The following is an 18,488-nucleotide window of genomic DNA, read 5'->3' as shown; positions in this document are numbered from 1 at the left end:
TCTCTCCTCATTCTTTTTATTTTGAAGGAGACTATTTTTCTGCCAGCTTTTTTTTTTTTTTAATTGCTTTTTAGGGCTGCATCCGTGGCATATGGAAGCTCCCAGTCTAGGGATCAGATCAGAACTGCAGCTGCCGGCCTACACCACAGCCACAGCAACACCAGATCCCAGCCACGTCTATGACCTACACCACAGCTCATAGCAATGCCACATACCCGACCTACTGAGCGAGGCCAGGGATCAGACCTGCATCCTCGTGGTTACTAGTCAGATTCATTTCTGCTGCACCATCATGGGAACTCCCTCTGCCAGCTTTTTGAAACAATCAGAGTTCCAAAATGTTAGCATGATAGAGCTAAACCTTTATACTGTTTTTTTTTTCCTTTATAGTATTTGTATCTCCTTATTTTTAGGAATATCTTGATAGTGGCTGGAATTTGAACAACATGCCAGTGATGGAGCAGTCTGTCCTTGCTCATATCACTGCTGATATATGCGGCATGAAGCTTCCTTGGTTGTATGTGGGAATGTGCTTTTCTTCATTCTGTTGGCATATTGAAGACCACTGGAGCTATTCCATTAACTACTTACACTGGTAAGAGTTTCAGATAACCTAGGAGTAGTGTGCAAGCTGGGCTGGAAAACTTATCGTTTCATCTCAGATGTGTCTTAGCTCTTAACTGTGACATGTCTGAACTGTGTCTGAAGAGTAGTGAGCTATTTTTCTTCCTAAAGATTTATCACTGCTCTTGGAATGGGCATCTTGACAAGTTAAGACAAAGATTCTTAAGAATCCTTAGGAAATCCATGAAACCCTGAAATTACACATGATTTTCCAAGTATAACATGCTTCTGGGGAGAAGATAGGCAGCTTTTCCCTAATTGTCAAAGAAGTCTTTACTCAGAATGGTTAGAAAGCATTGAGTGTTATTTTCATTATGAAAACCCTATTCTGGTTCAGTGACACTGGCAGCCCAGATGGCCCTTTGGGGGAGGATTGGAGTGTGGTCCCAGTAGAGTGGGCTTCAGTGTGCGTTTGTGTGTGTCTGTGTGTGTGTGTTGCGTTCAGATTAGAGTGTGGTCCCAGTAGAGTGGGCTTTGGTGTGTGTGTGTCTGTGTGTGTGTTTGACTGTGTGTGTCTGTGTGTTGTGTCTGGAGAGGCCAGAGAGGGTATAGATGTTTGGACCTTTTTCAATTTTTTAAACTTCATTTTTTTTGTTTTGTTTTGTTTTTTGTCTTGTGTCTTTTTAGGGCTGCACCCGTGGCATATGTCATTCCCAGGCTGAGGGTCCAACTGGGGCTCCAGCCACTGACCTTCGCCAGAGCCACAGCAACGCCAGATCCGAGCCATGTCTGCGACCTATACTACTACAGCTCACGGCAACACCGGATCCTTAACCCACTGAGCAAGGCCAGGGATCGAGCCGCAACCTCATGGTTCCTAGTCGGATTCGTTTCCACTGTGCCATGACAGGAACTCCCCCAAAGTCATTTCTTTCACATTTGTTTCCTTCCTCTCCATTTCCCTTGCTTTTCTGAGTACAAAAATATCTGAAGATCTCTAACTCACTTAAATCCCCTCAAGGAATTTAATGTACCATTGTACCATGAGGAAGAGGGAGTGGGCCCTTAAGTGGGAATAGAACATCAGTTCTGCCTCCCTAGGCAGTTGCTCCCAGGTGTGCAGTAAAGATTTCATTCGCCCTTTCTCATAGGATGTTACAGATTAATTGGTTGACAGTTTAAAGTGTTTGAAGAGTTAGCGCTCTTTAGAAATGCTCATTAGAAGAGTTTGGTTTAACCTCATCTGCAGAGTGGACATGGAAGGGAAGATGGAGACTTGCTGTCCTTCTCAGTTGCCGTAGGAAATTGAAACTTGTACCCTGTAGCTGACATGATAACCTTATGTTCTTCGAAGTTCTAGAAATCTACGTTTTCTAAAGGACCAGGGAAAATAGGAGGGAGGCGGGACCTTGACATGAGGGGGGAGTCTCTTGTTTAAACTTCATGCTTGAAGAGAGAATGCATTACATATATTTAGATCACATTGGTGACAGTTCTTCTGTTTTGAACATTGTCTTAAAAGCAGGGTCTGAAAAATAGGAAATGGGTAGCCATCTTGTTTGCATTGGTGTTCGCTAATTGATTTTGTGTATGAGTTGAAGAAGCTACTGATGTTAGATGTCCATGTGTTTCTGAGACTAAGCTGCTTTCACACTCTCTTTCAGGGGTGAGCCGAAGACATGGTACGGAGTACCAGGGTTTGCTGCCGAGCAGCTGGAGGCCGTGATGAAGAGGCTGGCCCCAGAGCTCTTCGTCTCCCAGCCTGACCTCTTGCATCAGCTTGTCACCATCATGAACCCCAACACCCTGATGACTCACCAAGTGCCTGTATGTTGGGGGTCAATCCCGCCACTCAGGGTTAATTCCCTGTTTCTCTTGTTTCCTGTTGTGCACTTTTTTTGAAGTCGATTTGGTTATGTGTAGAAACAGCTACTGGGTGTAATTGGGTGTAATTTGGTACAGTATTGCTTAAGGCAGTGGAACTGGACCCTCAAACATCCTGAAAACTGGTGGTGGCCATCTAGCTAATCACTAAATGGCCAAGCAGCCTTACTTTGCAGCTCACAGTAAGTGCAGGGCAGAGGCTGCTCTCCCCTCCCCTTTCCCCTCCCCTTTCCCCTCCCCTTTCCCCTCCTCCCTACCGCTTCTTGCCTGTGTCCAGTTCTCTTGTTTTGATTGCATTTACAGGTTGTGCAACTATCACCATTAATGCTTTCTAAACTATGATTTTTTTATGACTTCAATCCTTGAGTGCAGCAAAACAAAAACCTTAAAAAAAATAAGTTGTTGGAATAAATTAGTTTACTGTGAAAATGGCTAGGTTCTGATCTATCTAAACTCTAGTGTCAGAATCCTTCATACCTACCATAGAAGATAATTTATTGAATCCACATGGTCTCGATTGTACACGGTGGACTGAAGTGACATGCTTGGTGGATCTTAGTTATATTCTTCCCTGCCACCCCTAATTTTTTTTTTTTTTTTTTTTGTCTTTTTGCCATTTCTTGGGCCGCTGCCACGGCATGTGGAGGTTCCCAGGCTAGGGGTCGAATCAGAGCTGTAGCCACCAGCCTACACTAGAGCCACAGCAAGATGGGATCCAAGCTGCGTCTGCAACCTACACCACAGCTCACGGCAATGCCAGTTTCTTAACCCACTGAGCAAGGCCAGGGATTGAATCCGAAACCTCATGGTTCCTAGTCGGATTCGTTAACCACTGGGCCATAACGGGAACTCCTGTGCTGCCCCTAATTAAGCTTATTTTAAGAGGAGAAAAAAAACTTTTAGAGCCTTAAAGTCTATTTCTACTCAGGAAAATGAGGTTTTTTTTGGAGGGGAGATTCATTTTTTTTTTACTTTTAAATTTTTATAATTTTTATTTTTTCATTATAGTTGGTTTACAGTGTTTTGTCGATTTTCTGCTGTACAACAAAGTGACAGTTATATGTATATATACATTATCTTTCTTACATTTTCCTCCATCATGCTTCATCACAAGTAATTAAATACAGTTCCCAGTGCTGTATAGCAGTATCTCATTGCTTATCCATTCCAAATGCAATAGTTGGCATCTGTTAACCCCAGACTCCCAGTCCATCCTACTCTCTCCTCCTCGGCAACCACAAGTCTGTTTTCTAAGTCCTTGAGTTTTCTTTTCTTTTTGTTTTTGTTTGGTTGTTTTCTTTCTTTCTTTCCTTTCTTTCCTTCCTTCCTTCCTTCCTTGGTGTTTTTAGAGCCGCACCCATGGCATATGAAAGTTCCCAGGCTAGGGGTCTAATCGGAGCTATAGCTGCCAGCTTATACCACAACCACAGCAACTTGGGATCTGAGCCGCATTTGCAGCCTATACCACAGCTCACAGTAGCGCCAGATCCTTAACCCACCAAGTGAGGCCAGGGATTGAACCTGCATCCTCACGGATGCTAGTCAGGTTCGCTTCTGCTGAGTCACGATGGGAACTCCACATGAGTTTCTTTTCTGTGGAAAGGTTAATTTGTGCTGAATATTAATTTCCAGTTATAGGTGATATCATATGGTATTTGTCTTTCTCTTTCTGACTTAGTTCACTTAGTATTAGAATCTAGTTCCATTTATATTGCTGTAAATGGCATTATTTTGGTTTTTTATGGCTGAGTAGTATTCCACTCTGTATATATACCACATCTTCTTAATCCATTCATCTATTGATGGACATTTAGATTGTTTCCATGTCTTGGCTATTGTGAAAGAAAATTTTTTTTTAATTTTTGGCTGTACCCAAGGCATTTGGCCATTCCAAGGCTAGAGATTGAATACAAGGCACAGCTGTGACCTATACCACAGTTGCAGCAACAAAGGATCCTTTTTTTGTTTGTTTTTTTGCAGGTTTTTCTTGTAACACAGGATCCTTTAACTCACTATGCTGGGCTGGATATTGAACCTGAGGTGTTGTAGTCAGGTTCTTAACCCACTGTGCCACAGTGGGAACTCCCAAGAGAGAATTTATTTCAAAGTCTTAAGCTTGGATTACAGGGTTCCCACTCAAAACTGAAGGGTACTGTTTGTGCTTTTTCCTCTGAGGTTTTTCTATGAAGTGACAGTTATTTTTCTCTGCTGGCTTCCTTTTGGAGGAAACCAAACCTTGCAGACATTTTGGGAGGCCACTTTTGAAATGCATGAAGTTTTTTTGTTTTTGTCTTTTTTGGGCCACAACCATGGCATATGGAATTTCCCATGCTAGGTGTTAAAGCAGGGCTGCAGCTGCTGGCCTACACCACAGCTCATGACAATGCTGAATCCTTAACCCAGTGAATAGGTCCAGGGATTGAATCCACGTCCTTATGGATGCCAGTTGGGTTTGTTACCACTGAGCCACAAGAACTCCTGAAATGCATGAAGTTGAAGAATCCATCCTAGTAGCTAAACCAAATGTAAATGATGTATTTACAGTGTTATAGGGAATACTTGATCTTGTGACCTCCATTTTATGCTTTTGGGTTCATAGGCTAGTAAATGGCAGATGGAAAGAATTTTTTTTTGGTCTTTTTGCCTTTTCTAGGGCTGCTCCCACGACATATGGAGGTTCTCAGGCTAGGGGTCTAATTGGAGCTGCAGCTTCTGCCATATGCCAGAGCCACAGCAACGCAGGATCCAAGTCGAGTCTGTGACCCATACCATGGCTCATGGCAACGCCGGATCCTTAACCCACTGAGCAAGGCCAGGGATCGAACCTGCAGCCTCATGGTTCTTAGTCAGATTTGTTAACCACTGAGCCATGACAGGAACTTCAGAAAGGACTTTTTTTTGAAGGATCATGTATTAATCATGGGCCAAAGTTTATGAAATAAGGACTAATAACCATCAAAATACTACCATCTTCTCCTCGTTGATATTTTCCATATTGATGTTTTTCCTCCCTCGTGTTGATGGGTCTCTCTGATTTGTTTTGAGTGGCTGGCTTTAGAAGAGACCCTTGGCCCTATTTAATAGTTGAGCAAACTATATGGAACTGTATTCTGGACATATACCGGTAGATGAGCAAACTCATGTATCTGGGGACTCAATTTAAGGGAAAAGACATAATATTTACACAGATAATGGAAGGGTTCCTTGGTTTTATGGCTTAGAGGCTGACACATTAACTCTGGAGAATGAGAAAGAGCCTCTAGTGGTACTTGAGCCAGGACTTGGTGCTATGAAATATGTGTGGCAGAGGGCTGTAGGGGAGGAGGTGGTCCTGCTGCACAACATGAGGTTGTGCTCATGTTGTGCTTAGTGGCCTGTAGACTTCGCCTCATGTCCCAGCACAGGGCCGGGCCTTACCTGGAAGCAGCTAGTCCTTTGGCCTGGGAAATTGCACGTCCAGCACATTGCCCCTTGGTACTGCTGCTCTTGGTCTGGGAACTACGTTTTGGAGAACCACTGGTGGAGATGGGTATTGAAAAAACATCTAGAAGTTGCTGTCATGGCTTAGTGGTTAACGAACCTGACTAGTATCCTTGAGGATGCAGGTTCAGTCCCTGGCCTCGCTCAGTGGGTTAAGGATCTGGCGTTGCTGTGGCTGTGGTGTAGGCCAGTAGCTACAGCTACGATTCGACCCCTAGGCTGAGAACCTCCATATGCCGCAGTGCGGCCATAAAAAAAGACAAAAAGACCAAAAAAAGAAAAAAAAGAAAAGACATCTAATGTTATTATTGTGTTACTGTTCATTTTGAAGATTGCGTGTCTAGAGCAGTATAAGTGTTTTTTGGGTGAGGGTGGTGGGAAAAGGAATTATTGATGGCAATTAAGTTTGAGGCCCAAATCAGGAAGAGCTTTGTATAGAATGAGATCCTTAAAATAGAGTGGAATTTCTTTAATTGGTGGCAGGAGATCCTATTTTGGTATTATAATAGTAGTATATTCATAGTTGTAGCTCTGTTTAGAAAGATGTGTCCTGATCCTGGTTGGAGCGAGATTTTGTAGGATAAGCTGTTTTCTGTGAGATACTAATCAACCCTGTAAGTCTGAGGGTACCACTTGCATGTTGTGGCAGAAACAAGTAACTTAAGGTGATATTCAGCCATACTTTGTTTCTGACCCTTTCTGGAAAATCATGTGACAGTCTATTTCTCTGCTGGGTTTTTAAAAGTTTTATGGCCACATCCACAGCATATGGAAGTTCCTGGGCCAGGGATTGAATCCGAGTCAACACTGGATTCAACACTGGATCCTTTAACCCACAGCACCGGGCTAGGGATTGAACCTGCCCCTCCACAGTGATCCGAGCTGCTAGTCGGATTCTTAACCCACAACCCACTGTGCCATCACATGCACTCCCAGATTGTCTTTTGTGAGAATGTCATTAAAAATCTCTGATTTCTATCTCCTTAGGTTTACCGAACTAATCAGTGTGCTGGGGAGTTTGTGATTACGTTTCCAAGAGCCTACCACAGCGGTTTCAATCAAGGTTTTAATTTTGCTGAGGCTGTTAACTTCTGCACTGTTGATTGGGTATGTAATTATGACTTAGCCTTTTCAGTTACTGTTTTTCATGGTATATAATGCTGTTAAAGCTTTCATGTGTCTAGTTGCTCAAGCCAATTGCTGCCCAAATGATAGGTCTGCCAGTCGTATCCCTCCGGCAGCAAGAGAAGCACTGGCCCACTTGCAAGAAGTAAGACCCAATATGGAGTCTGTTCATTTACATTGCAAAATGATAACAAGGAGCCCCAGTCTTAAGATTGTACTTTCTGCAGCACTGGCTTCAGTTATCCACAGCACAGAAATTTTTATTGACATTTGCTTTTTTTGTTTTTTGCTTTTTAGGGCTGCAACTTCGGCATATGGAAGTTGCCAGGCGAGGGGTCAGATCAGAGCTGCAGCTGCCAGTTTACACCATAGCCACAGCAATGCCAGATCCTTAACCAACTGACTGAGGCCAGGGGTAGAACCTGCATCCTCATGGATACTATTCAGGTTCATTACCACTGAGCCACAACGGTAACTTTATTGACATTTGATTTTAGGTCATTGTAAAGTGGAGTTTTTGTGTAAGTGTTAATATGTCATTTACCTAAAGAGAACTATCTAGTTTAAGTGGGTGTGATATTAAACCTAATGAATTATAACCTTGTTTTAGTGCCTTACCTGATAATAGTACTATCTGTATCTATAGTTTTTAGAGCATTATGGTGCCTTGAAATAGTTTAACCACGTCAGTTCAACACTGTTCATGAAATGTGCAAATTTGCATTCATAATTAGATTGTACATTGTTGCAGACATTTAATACATTATTAATATGTTGGATTTTATTTTTTATTTTAGGGCCATACCCATGGCATATAGAGGTTCCCAGAATAGGGGTTGAATTGGAGCTACAGCCGCCGGCCTATGCCACAGCCACAGCCAGCGCCAGATCGAGCTGAGTCTGCGACCTACACCACAGCTTTCGGCAACAACAGATTCTTAACCCACTGAGCAAGGCCAGGGATCGAACCTGAAAACTCATGGTTCCTAGGCGGATTCTGCACCACGACGGGAACTCCAATATGTTGGATTTTTTAAACTACTTTTTAATTTAGGCACCTGATATGCCAGATCTTTGAGATGCAAAGATTTTAAACAGTCCGAGGCCTCTTAGTTTTGGAAAGGTTGATGATGACCCAGGAAATGGTATTTGGTAATTTGATAGTAACAGTCATAAGTCTTTGGAAACAGGAAGGAGAGAGATGAAAGTCACATGTCCTCCCCTATCTTGGGCACAGTTGCCCTTAGGCCGACAATGCGTGGAACATTACCGCCTACTGCATCGCTATTGTGTCTTCTCCCACGATGAGATGATTTGCAGGATGGCTTCCAAGGCGGACGTACTAGACGTTGTCGTGGCATCAACCGTTCAGAAAGATATGGCCATCATGATTGAGGATGAGAAGGCTCTAAGAGAAACTGTCCGGAAATTGGTAAGATTTCTGGAACCCCAACCATGTGTTTTACTTAGTAAATTTTCTTATGCACTTTGATACCATTTTAAGGAGACTTTGCTAAGTCTGATTTCCTTTAAGACCATCCTTGGAGTTACTGCTATGGCACAGCAGGTTAAGGATCCAATGTTGAGTATTGTCTTCGCGGTAGCTCAGGTTTGGTCTCTAGCCTGAAAACTTCCATATGCCATGGTTGTGACGAAAAAACAAAAAGACCATTCTATTGTCTCATTGTGCCTTCTTTTTTTCTCTCTCTCTCTCTCTTTTTTTTTTTTTTTTTTAAAGGACTGCACCTGCGGCATTTGGAGGTTCCCAGGCTAGGGGTCGAATTGGAGCTACGGCTGCCAGCTCACACCACAGCCACAGCGACACCGGATCCAGATCTAAGCCATGTATATGAGCTACACCACAGTTCATGGCAACACCAGATCCTTAATCCACTGAGTGAGGCCAGGGATCGAACTCGTATCATCTTGTTACTAGTTGGATTCATTTCCATTGTGTCACAACAGGAAGAGCTCCTGTCTCATTTTGCTTTTATTTTTCATTTTTTTATCTTTTTTTGTCTTTTTTAGGGCCACAGCACAGCATATGGAAGTTCCCAGGCTAGGGGTCCAGTTGGAGCTGTAGCCACTGGCCTACACCACAGCCACAACCATGTGGGATCCGAGCCACATCTGCAGCCTATACCACAGCTCACGTCAACTCCAGATCCCCAACCCACTGAGTGAGGCCAGGGATCAAACCCATGTCCTCATGAATGCTAGTCGGGTTTGCTAACTGCTGAGCCTCAGCAGGAACTCCTCCATCTCTTTTTTATTGGATTATTGTGAGATTTGTATATTCTAGACACCAGTCTTCACATAAGTGTTCTGCAGATATTTTCTTCTGGTTGTCATTTCATCCTTTTAGCTGTGTGTTTCAAATAGCAGAAGTTCTTCATTTTGATGAAATTAAGTTTATCTTTTTTTTTTTTTTTTTTAATGGATCTCTTTTGGTGTATCCTTAAGAAATCTTTGCCTAACTGCAGTCACAAAAGTTTTCTCTTGTGCAGTCATCTAGAATTTCTAGTTTTAGGTTTCAATTTAAGTCTTTAATCGTTTTAAGTAACTTTTTATTTATGGCAAGGTGTGTATTGAGATTAACTGTTTTTGCATATGACTGTCCAATTGTACTATCACCATTCCTTGAAAAGACTCCTTTTTCCTTTGAGTTGCCCTGGCACCTTGGTCGAAATTAAATCACGTATGAGTGGAGCTGTTTTTTTTAACTCTGTTCTAGTCTGTTGGTCTATGCATTTATTTTCTTGGTAATACCGTATGGTCTTATTTCTCTTTCTAATAAGTCTTGAAATGAGGTAGTGTGAGTCCTCCAACTTTGTTCCTCTTAAAAATTGTTTAGCCATTTTAGTTCCTTTGCTTTTCTGTGTAAAGTTGAGAAGCAGCTTATTGATTTCTACCAAAAAGTCTGTTGGGAATTTGATTGGAATGTGATTAAACCTGTGGAGAATTGATATCTTCCAATCCATGGACCTAGTATATCACCTAGTATATCACCTCTATTTAGGCCTCGATTTCTTTCATTCGGTATTTTGTAAATTGCAGCACAGATTTTACATATATTTTCTTGGGTTCATAATTATGTATTTCATATGTTTTGGTAATATTATATGGTATTTTAACCTTTTTAAAAATTTCCAACTGTTTATTGCTAGTTTTTAAAAATACATTTGGGGGAGTTCCCCATGGTGTCTCAGTGGAAACAAATCTGACTAGTATCCATGAGGATGCAGGTTTGATCCCTGGCCTCTCTCAGTGGGTTTAAGGATCCAGCGTTGCCCTGAGCTGTCATGTAGGTTGCAGATGTGGCTTGGATCTGGTGTTGCTGTGGCTGTGGTGTAGTCTGGCAGCTACAGCTATGATCCGACCTCTAGCCTGGGGACCTCCATATGCTGTGGGTGTGGCCCTAAAAAAAAAAGACAAAAAATTAAAATAAAAATACGATTGGGGAGTTACTGCTGTGGTGCAGCAGGTTAAGGATCTGGCCTTGTCACTGCTTTGATGCAGGTTCAAGTCCCTTTTAAGGCTGTTCTCTCCTTTTAAGGCTGTTAGCAGTTATATATTGAGGTGCTCTTATGTTGAATGCATATATGTTTACGGTTGTTACATCTTTTTCTTGGATTGAGCCTTTTGATCATTATATAATGTCCTTCTTTGTCTCTTGTAACATTAAAAAGGTCTGTTTTGTCTGATGAGAGTATTGCTGTTCCAGCTTTCTTTTGATATTGTTTGCATAGAATATCTTCTTGCATCCTCCTACTTATAGTTTGTATGTGTCCCTAGAACTGAAGTGAACTTGGAGGCAGCATATAAATGGGTCCTGTGTTTGTATCCATTCATCCAGTCTGTTTGTTTGTTTTTGTTTTTGTCTTTTTGCCTTTTCTAGGGCGGCACCTGAGGCATATGGAGGTTCCCGGGCTAGGGGTCTAATCAGAGCTCTAGCCGCCAGCTTAAGCCAGAGACGCAGCAGTGCAGAATCAGAGCCTCGTCTGCGACCTACACCACAGCTCACGGCAACACCGGATCCTTAACCCACTGAATGAGGCCAGGGATCAAACCCGAATCCTCATGGTTCCTAGTCAGATTCATTAACCACTGAGCCATGACAGGAACTAGCATCCAGTCTGTTTGGAGCATTTAGTCCATTTACATTTAAGGTAATAAATGATGTGCATGTTTTTACTATCATTTTTTTAATTGTTTTGGATTTGTTTTTGGTCTTTTTTCTTCCCTTTTTCTTTTGTTCTCTTTTCTTGTGGTTTGATGACTATCTTTAGTTTTATGTTTGGATTGCTTTTTCTTACTTTTTGTGTATCTATTGTAGATTTTTGGTTTTCAGTTACCATAGAGTTTTGATGGAGTAGTCTATATGTATACAAGATTAAGTTGTTTGTCTCTTAATTGCAATTGTATCTTCAGGATCCTGCATTTGTACCTTCCTCTTCTCCATGGTTTTTGGTTTTGGGTAATATATTTATGTATAGATGATTTCCTACCTTTACTTTTATGTTTTACTTTGTGTTTGCCTTTACCAGTGAGCCTTCTCATTTGTATCTTTTTGTTTCTAGTTGTGGCCTTTTCCACCTAGAGAAGTTCCTTTAGTATTTATTGTAAAGTTGGTTTAGTGGTGAATTCTCTTAGCTTTTGCTTATCTGTAAAGCTTTTGATTGCTCTTTCAAATTTGAGTGAAAGCCTTGCTGGGTAGAGTATTCTCAGTTGGAAGTTTTTTCCTTGCATCACTTTAAGTATATCCTGCCACTCCTTTCTGACCTGCAGAGTTGCTTCTGAAAATCTGCTGATAACCTTATCGGAGTCCCCTTGTGTGTTACTTGTTTCTTTTCCCTAGCTGCTTTCAGTTTTTTCTCTTTGTCTTTAATTTAGGACAGTTTGATTAATATGTGTTTCATGGTATTCCTCCTTGGGTTTATTTTACATGGTACTCGTTGTGCTTCTAGGATTTGGGTGAATGAGTCCCTTCCCATGTTAGGGAAGTTTTTGGTTCTTATCTCTTCAAATTATTTTCTCTGGCCCTTTCACTCTCTTCTGGCATCCATATAATGCAGATGTTGGTACTTTTTTTTTTTTTTTTTTTTTTGCTTTTTAGGGCCACACCCATGGCATATAGAAGTTCCCAGGCTAGGGGTTAAAGCAGAGCTATAGCTGCCAGCCTACACCACAGCAGGGTGGGATCCAGGCTGCGTCTATGACCTTTACCACAGCTCATGGCAACACCAGATTCTTGACCCACTGAGCAAGGCCTGGGATCAAACCTGTGTCCTCATGGTTACTAGGTGGGTTCATTTCCACTGTGCCAGAATGGGAACTCCAGATGTTGATGCATTTAAAGTTGTTCCAGAGTTCTCTTAGACTGTCTATTTCTTTTCAGTCTTCTTCTTTTCTGTTCTGTGTCAGTGATTTCCACCAGTCTGTCTTCTACCTCATTTATTTGTTCTTCTGCCTCCTGTGTTCTGCTCTTGGTTGCTTCTAGTGAATTTTTTCAATTACTGAATTTTGCATTTATGATTACATAATCTTTAAATCTCCTATTTCTTTGTTCAGTGCTTTTTTCTTTTTTATAATTTATCCTTTTTTTTTTGGCTTTTTAGGGCCACATCCATGGCATATGGAGATTCCCAGGGTAGGGGTTGAATCAGAGCTGTAGGTACCAACCTATGCCTCAGCCACAGCAATGCAGGATCCAAGCTGCATCTGTGACCTATACCACAGTTCATGGCAACACTGGATCCTTAACCCACTGAGCAAGGCCAGGAATCAAACCTGCATCCTCATGCATGCTAGTCATATTCGTTTCCACTGAGCCACAGCAGGAATTCCAATTTATCAACTTTTGCCTACAGTTTTTTTTTTTTCCCCAAGATCTTGAATCATCTTTACTATCATTAGTCTAACGTCTTTTTCATATAGGTTGGTAATCTCCAGATCATGTAGCTGTTTTTCTGGGTTTTTTTCTTGCTCCCTTATTTTAGTCATAATTCTTTGAGTTTTTATTTTATATAGTTTTTTTTATGTGGTCTCCTTTTTGCAGACAGTAGCCTCTCTTGTTTCTGGTGTCTACCCTTGGTGAGTGAAGTTGGTTTTGGGGGGCTTGCTGCCAGGCTTCCTGGTGCCTGTCCACTGGTAGGTGGAGCTGAGTCTTCTCTCTTGCTCTGGTGGGTGGGGTGTTGTCTCTGGGTGTGATTAGAGGCTGTGTGCCAGAGTAGGGGGGTGGGCTTTAGTTTAGGCAGTCTGTTTCCTGATGGGTGGGGCTGTGTTTGGCCTGGGGCTTCTCAGCCCTGATGGGTGGGAAGCCAGATTTCTCCACAATGGCCACTTGCAAGGGAGTTCACTCCAATGATTATTCCTTAGACCTCTGACTCCAATTAAGCCACAGTCACCCCCTGTTTTCCCCAGAGATCCTCCAAGAGCCGAGGGTAGATCTGACCTAGATTCTTACAAGTCTTGCTTTGCCCTGGGACCCAGTGCACATGAAAGCCTATGCATGCCCTCCAAGAGTGGAGTCTCTGTTTCCCCCAGTCCTGTGTGGCTCCTGTGCACAAACCCTGCTGGACCTCAATACCAGATGCTCTGGGGGCTCCTTCCAGCGACATACCTCCAAGTGTGGGAACCTGATGTGGGCCTCAGAACTCTCACTCCTGTGGAGAGCCTCTGCAGCAGTTATTTTCCAGTCTGTGGGTTACCCACCTGGTGGGTATGGGATTTCTTATATTATCAAAGACGCACCCCTCCTACTATCTTGATGTGGCGGCTTCTTTGACTTTGGGTGTAGGATATCTTTTTTGGTAGTTTCCAAAAACTACCAAAAACTTTGTTGATGGTTTTTTAGCAGTTGGCTGTAATTTTGATGTTTTCGTGAGAGAAGGTGAGCTTAAGTACTCCTACTCTTCAATCATAATCCTGTCCATTTTTGGAACTTGGAGAACATAAATTTTTTTTCCAGATGTAGAAATTTACAAATGAGATGGTTGAATTAAAATGATTCATTTTTGGAGTTCCCATCACGGCATAGCAGAAGTGAATCCCACTAGCCACTAGGAACCATGAGGTTGTGGGTTCAATCCCTGGCCTCACTCAGTGAGTTAAGGATCTTGCGTTGCCGTGAGCTGTGGTGTAGGTTGCAGATGCAGCTAGGATGCCACATTGCTGTTGTTGTGATGTGGGCTGGTAGCTGAAGCTCTGATTTGACCTCTAGCGTGGGAACCTCCATATGCCATGGGTGTGGCCCTAAAAAGCAAAAAAAAAAAAAAAAAAAGATTCATTTTCAACTTAAGTCTTCAGAGATGATCCTTAATTTCATTTTAAACAAAAATTTAGCCATCTCCATCATGAAGTTCTTTTTAACAGTCAAGTCCAGATTAAAACAAAATTCATTTGTTAGCATTTTCCTTATTTTCCCAGTATGTCCTAGAAGGGCTGAATGTTAGGTGTTACAAACTGCTCTTGAAGCTTTCTGCTTTAAGACCTCCTTTTTCCTGACACCCTTTCTGTTAGGGAAATGCCTCACTATGATCTCAGCCTCTGCCTGCAGCTTCTCCAACCTTTTTAGAGAACTATTCATGTAAGAGGCTAACAGAACACTCAGCATCTTCCCATCAACAATTCCTACATGATAATCTTTTTCATTTTACCCATCTTTCCTTTTATTTTTTTTTAAATTTATTTTTATTTTTTGGTTGTGGATTCTCGAGCTTCATTACTCTAAAGTAGAATGTTTTTGTATTTCCTTTTTTCTATGCTCAAAATATGGACAAAGACATTTTGGAATAGAATAAATAGCTAATCTCAGTAGTTTTATAGGCCTGTTAAGAACTTTGCATACTCAGGGGTTCCAGTCGTGGCGCAATGGAAACAAATCCAACTAGGAACCATGAGGTTGTGGGTTAAGGATCCGGCATTGCCGTGAGCTGTGGTATAGGTCCCCGATATGGCTCATATCTGGCGTTGCTCTGGCTATGGCTCAGGCTGGCAGCTGCAGCACCAGTTAGACCCTTAGCCTGGGAACCTCCATATGCCACGGGTGCAAAAGACAAGAGACAAAAAAACAAAAAAGAACTTTGTATACTCAGATCAAAATGCCAAACATAAAGGCCTACCTTGTCCAGAGGGGTTGCCCTAGTCACGAATGAAGTAGGTTAACTTGCCCGCATTTGACAGGTCCACGTATTTTCTTTTCTTTTTTTAAATTTTATTTTGTCTTTTTAGGGGTACACTTGGGGCACATGGAAGTTCTCAGGCTAGGGGTCAAATTGTAACTGCAGCCATTGGCCTACACCACAGCTACAGCAATGCTAGATCCTTAACCCACTGAGCAGGAGGACCACGGATCGAACCCTTATCCTCATGGATTCTAGTTGGGTGTGTTACCATTGAGCCGCAACAGGAGCTCCGATCAACACATTTTAAGTCACACAGTCTCTATTTTGGTGAGGCTCTTAAAAAATTTAAAACAAGGAGTTCCTGCTGTGGCACAATGGAATAATCAGTGGGATCTTGGGAGCGCTGAGATGAGGGGTTTTTTTGTTTGTTTTTTTGTTCGTTTTGGTTTTTTTTTTTGTCTTTTTGCCATTTCTTGGGCCGCTCTCCGGCATATGAAGGTTCCCAGGCTAGGGGTCAAATCGGAGCCATAGCTGCTGGCCTACACCAGAGCCACAGCAATGCAGGATCCGAGCCGCATCTGCCATCTACACTACAGCTCATGGCAATGCCGGATCCTTAACCCACTGAGCAACGCCAGGGATCGAACCTGCAACCTCATGGTACCTAGTCGGATTCATTAACCACTGAGCCACGATGGGAACTCCAAGATGAAGGTTTGACCTCAGGCCCAGCACAGTGGGTTAAGGATTCAGCATTGCCACATCTGTGGCTTTAGGTGGTGACTGGCTCGGATCTGATCCCTGGCCCAAGAACTCCATATGCCATAGGGTGGCCAAAACAAAACTCAGCTATTGCATGTTTGTTTTGGTGGGTTGTATTATGCTTTGTAGAGCTCTAAAGTACACTTTATTCTAGGGAGTAATTGATTCAGAAAGAATGGACTTTGAGCTGTTGCCAGATGACGAGCGTCAGTGTGTAAAATGCAAAACTACTTGCTTCATGTCTGCCATCTCCTGTTCTTGTAAACCTGGCCTGCTTGTTTGCCTGCATCATGTAAAAGAATTATGTTCCTGTCCTCCTTATAAATATAAACTGCGGTGAGTAAGAAAAATGATTTTTTTTCTATGAAAACAAAATTTTTTGGGGGGGTATTTTATTATTATTATTTTTTGTCTTTTTGCCTTTTCTAGGGCCACACCGAGGCACATGGAGGTTCCCAGACTAGGGGTCTAATTGGAGCTGTTGCTGCCGGCCTACACCAGAGCCACAGCAACATGGGATCCGAGCTGCGTCTGCGACCTACACCACATCTCACGGCCATGCCGGATCCTTAACCTACTGAGCAAGGCCAGGGATTGAACCCAAAACCTCATGGTTCCTAGTTGGATTCATTAACCACTGTGCCATGACGGGAACTCCTGAAAACACTAAATTCTTAATAAAGGCTCAGTGACATTGAGAATGAAATGTCTGATTTCCTCCAAACCCACATATCTCAAAGCTAAGTCTACTCTTCTGTTTCCAGGTATAGATACACTCTAGATGACCTCTACCCCATGATGAATGCATTGAAGCTTCGAGCTGAATCTTATAATGAATGGGCCTTGAATGTGAATGAAGCTTTGGAGGCAAAGATCAATAAAAAGAAAAGTATGTAATATATAGAAAGTGTGGTTTGGTGATTGGCACATTGGGACTGATGATCATATAGCCAACCAAAAGTTAGCAAACCAGTTCCTTGAAATTGTTCAGCCAGATTCAGAGTGTTAGCAGAGGTTTTAAAGTCAAGAGTGGATGAGGTGGATGCCCTTGTACAGGATGAGGTATTGTTATAAAACATAATAACCTTTATACCTCTTTGTCTCAGGAACAAAAAAGTATTTTACATTTTATATGGAACCTTAGTAAAGGTTTTTGTTCTGTTTGTTTGTTTTTTAAGGGCCACACCCACAGCATGTGGAGGTTCCCAGGCTAGCAGTCAGATTGCAGCCTACCCTCCAGCCACAGCAAAACCAGATCTGAGCCTCGTCTGCCACCTACACCACAGCTCAGGGAAACACCGGATCCTTAACCCACTGATGGAGGCCGGGGATCAAACCTGTGTCCTCATGACTATTAGTCAGATTTGCTTCTGCTGAGCCACAACGGGAACTCCTTTTTGTTTCTTAAAATAGATCTCATCACAAAGGCAGCATGCCATTAAGAGTTTATGAAATGCTGGTTTATTACTGTACTTCATTCTAATCAAGGTCAAAGTCTGTTTCTTGTTACTACCTTTCAAAGTCACTGCTTGCCTTCCCATTTCTTTCCACAAAGTGTTTTCATTTGCTTTCCTTTCTGTGGCTTTCTCATTTAGGAGAGGGTGCAGTATCAGTGGCTCTGAGCCTACTAGTTCCCTGCCAGTGGCAGAGTAAAATGCAGGAGGAAGAAGTGGTTCCAGCCACACTAAGATCTGGATTTGATCTGTTTTGACAAGGTATAACCTTGTCAAAGGTTATACCCTAAGTTTCAGTATCGTAACCAGGAGATTGACATCGGTATAATCCATCAGCCGTATTTAGTCTAGGCACTTTTTAAAGCACTCCATCCTCAGTACACCTCCCCCATCAAATGAACACATTTATTAAAGAGGTGGAATATTGCAAATATCTATAGATAAGAACTGATATTTGCAAACCCCTCCCCCCTGTATTTCATACATAATGATCACAAAAACGGGGACCTTTTCTTTATCCCTAGGCCTTGTCAGCTTTAAGGCTTTGATTGAAGAATCTGAGATGAAGAAATTCCCAGACAACGATCTTTTACGTCACCTCCGCTTAGTCACACAGGATGCCGAGAAGTGTGCCTCTGTCGCACAGCAGCTGCTTAACGGCAAAAGGCAGACGAGGTGGGTACTGCACGGACTGGTTAGGGCTCTCCCATAGCCCAGACTGGGAAGGGTGGGTGTGTTCTCACTTGGCTTCTTGGGCCTTTGTCTCTAGATACCGATCTGGGGGAGGGAAATCCCACAACCAGCTGACGGTGAATGAGCTCCGGCAGTTTGTGACACAGCTGTATGCTCTTCCCTGTGTTCTTAGCCAGACTCCACTGCTGAAGGTAACTGGATGGGAGGTGCTGCTGCTTTATGTTTTGTAAATAAGCTCACTTATCATTTTGGGTGGTTAATTTGTACATTATTGGCAAATGTTTCTAATAACATATTGAGTGGTATGCGTGTATAAAGAGATTATAACATGCGTGCAGAGGAGAAAGTCAGAAATTTTTACCTGGAAATTTACCACCAGCTACTCCTCACAGTTGGTATG

At 42.4% G+C, this 18,488-nt stretch overlaps 1 protein-coding gene across 3 annotated transcripts in view; it reads left to right on the top strand.

Annotated features, from left to right (window-relative positions):
• KDM5B (lysine demethylase 5B) overlaps window positions 1–18,488 on the top strand; it is a 90,980-nt gene that overhangs the window by 53,537 nt on the left and 18,955 nt on the right. For all 3 annotated transcript variants that reach the window (XR_014817548.1, XR_014817549.1, XM_021064567.2), the window contains exons 11-18: window positions 414–595; window positions 2,229–2,391; window positions 6,916–7,035; window positions 8,291–8,485; window positions 16,096–16,277; window positions 16,706–16,830; window positions 17,920–18,070; window positions 18,165–18,279. Coding sequence is in view for 1 of the 3 variants with exons in the window: in XM_021064567.2 (XP_020920226.2) it covers window positions 414–595; window positions 2,229–2,391; window positions 6,916–7,035; window positions 8,291–8,485; window positions 16,096–16,277; window positions 16,706–16,830; window positions 17,920–18,070; window positions 18,165–18,279 (1,233 nt within the window). In the remaining 2 variants the exon portion in view is untranslated. The remainder of the gene's footprint in view (window positions 1–413; window positions 596–2,228; window positions 2,392–6,915; window positions 7,036–8,290; window positions 8,486–16,095; window positions 16,278–16,705; window positions 16,831–17,919; window positions 18,071–18,164; window positions 18,280–18,488) is intronic.

The sequence above is a fragment of the Sus scrofa genome, chromosome 10, assembly GCF_054392235.1.
Source record: "Sus scrofa isolate SSC_HxYL_T2T_F1_AM1 chromosome 10, Sscrofa_HxYL_maternal_Yorkshire_Landrace_v2.0, whole genome shotgun sequence".
In the NCBI taxonomy this organism is placed as follows: domain Eukaryota; kingdom Metazoa; phylum Chordata; class Mammalia; order Artiodactyla; family Suidae; genus Sus; species Sus scrofa.
This window is presented reverse-complemented; position numbering and strand designations above follow the sequence as displayed.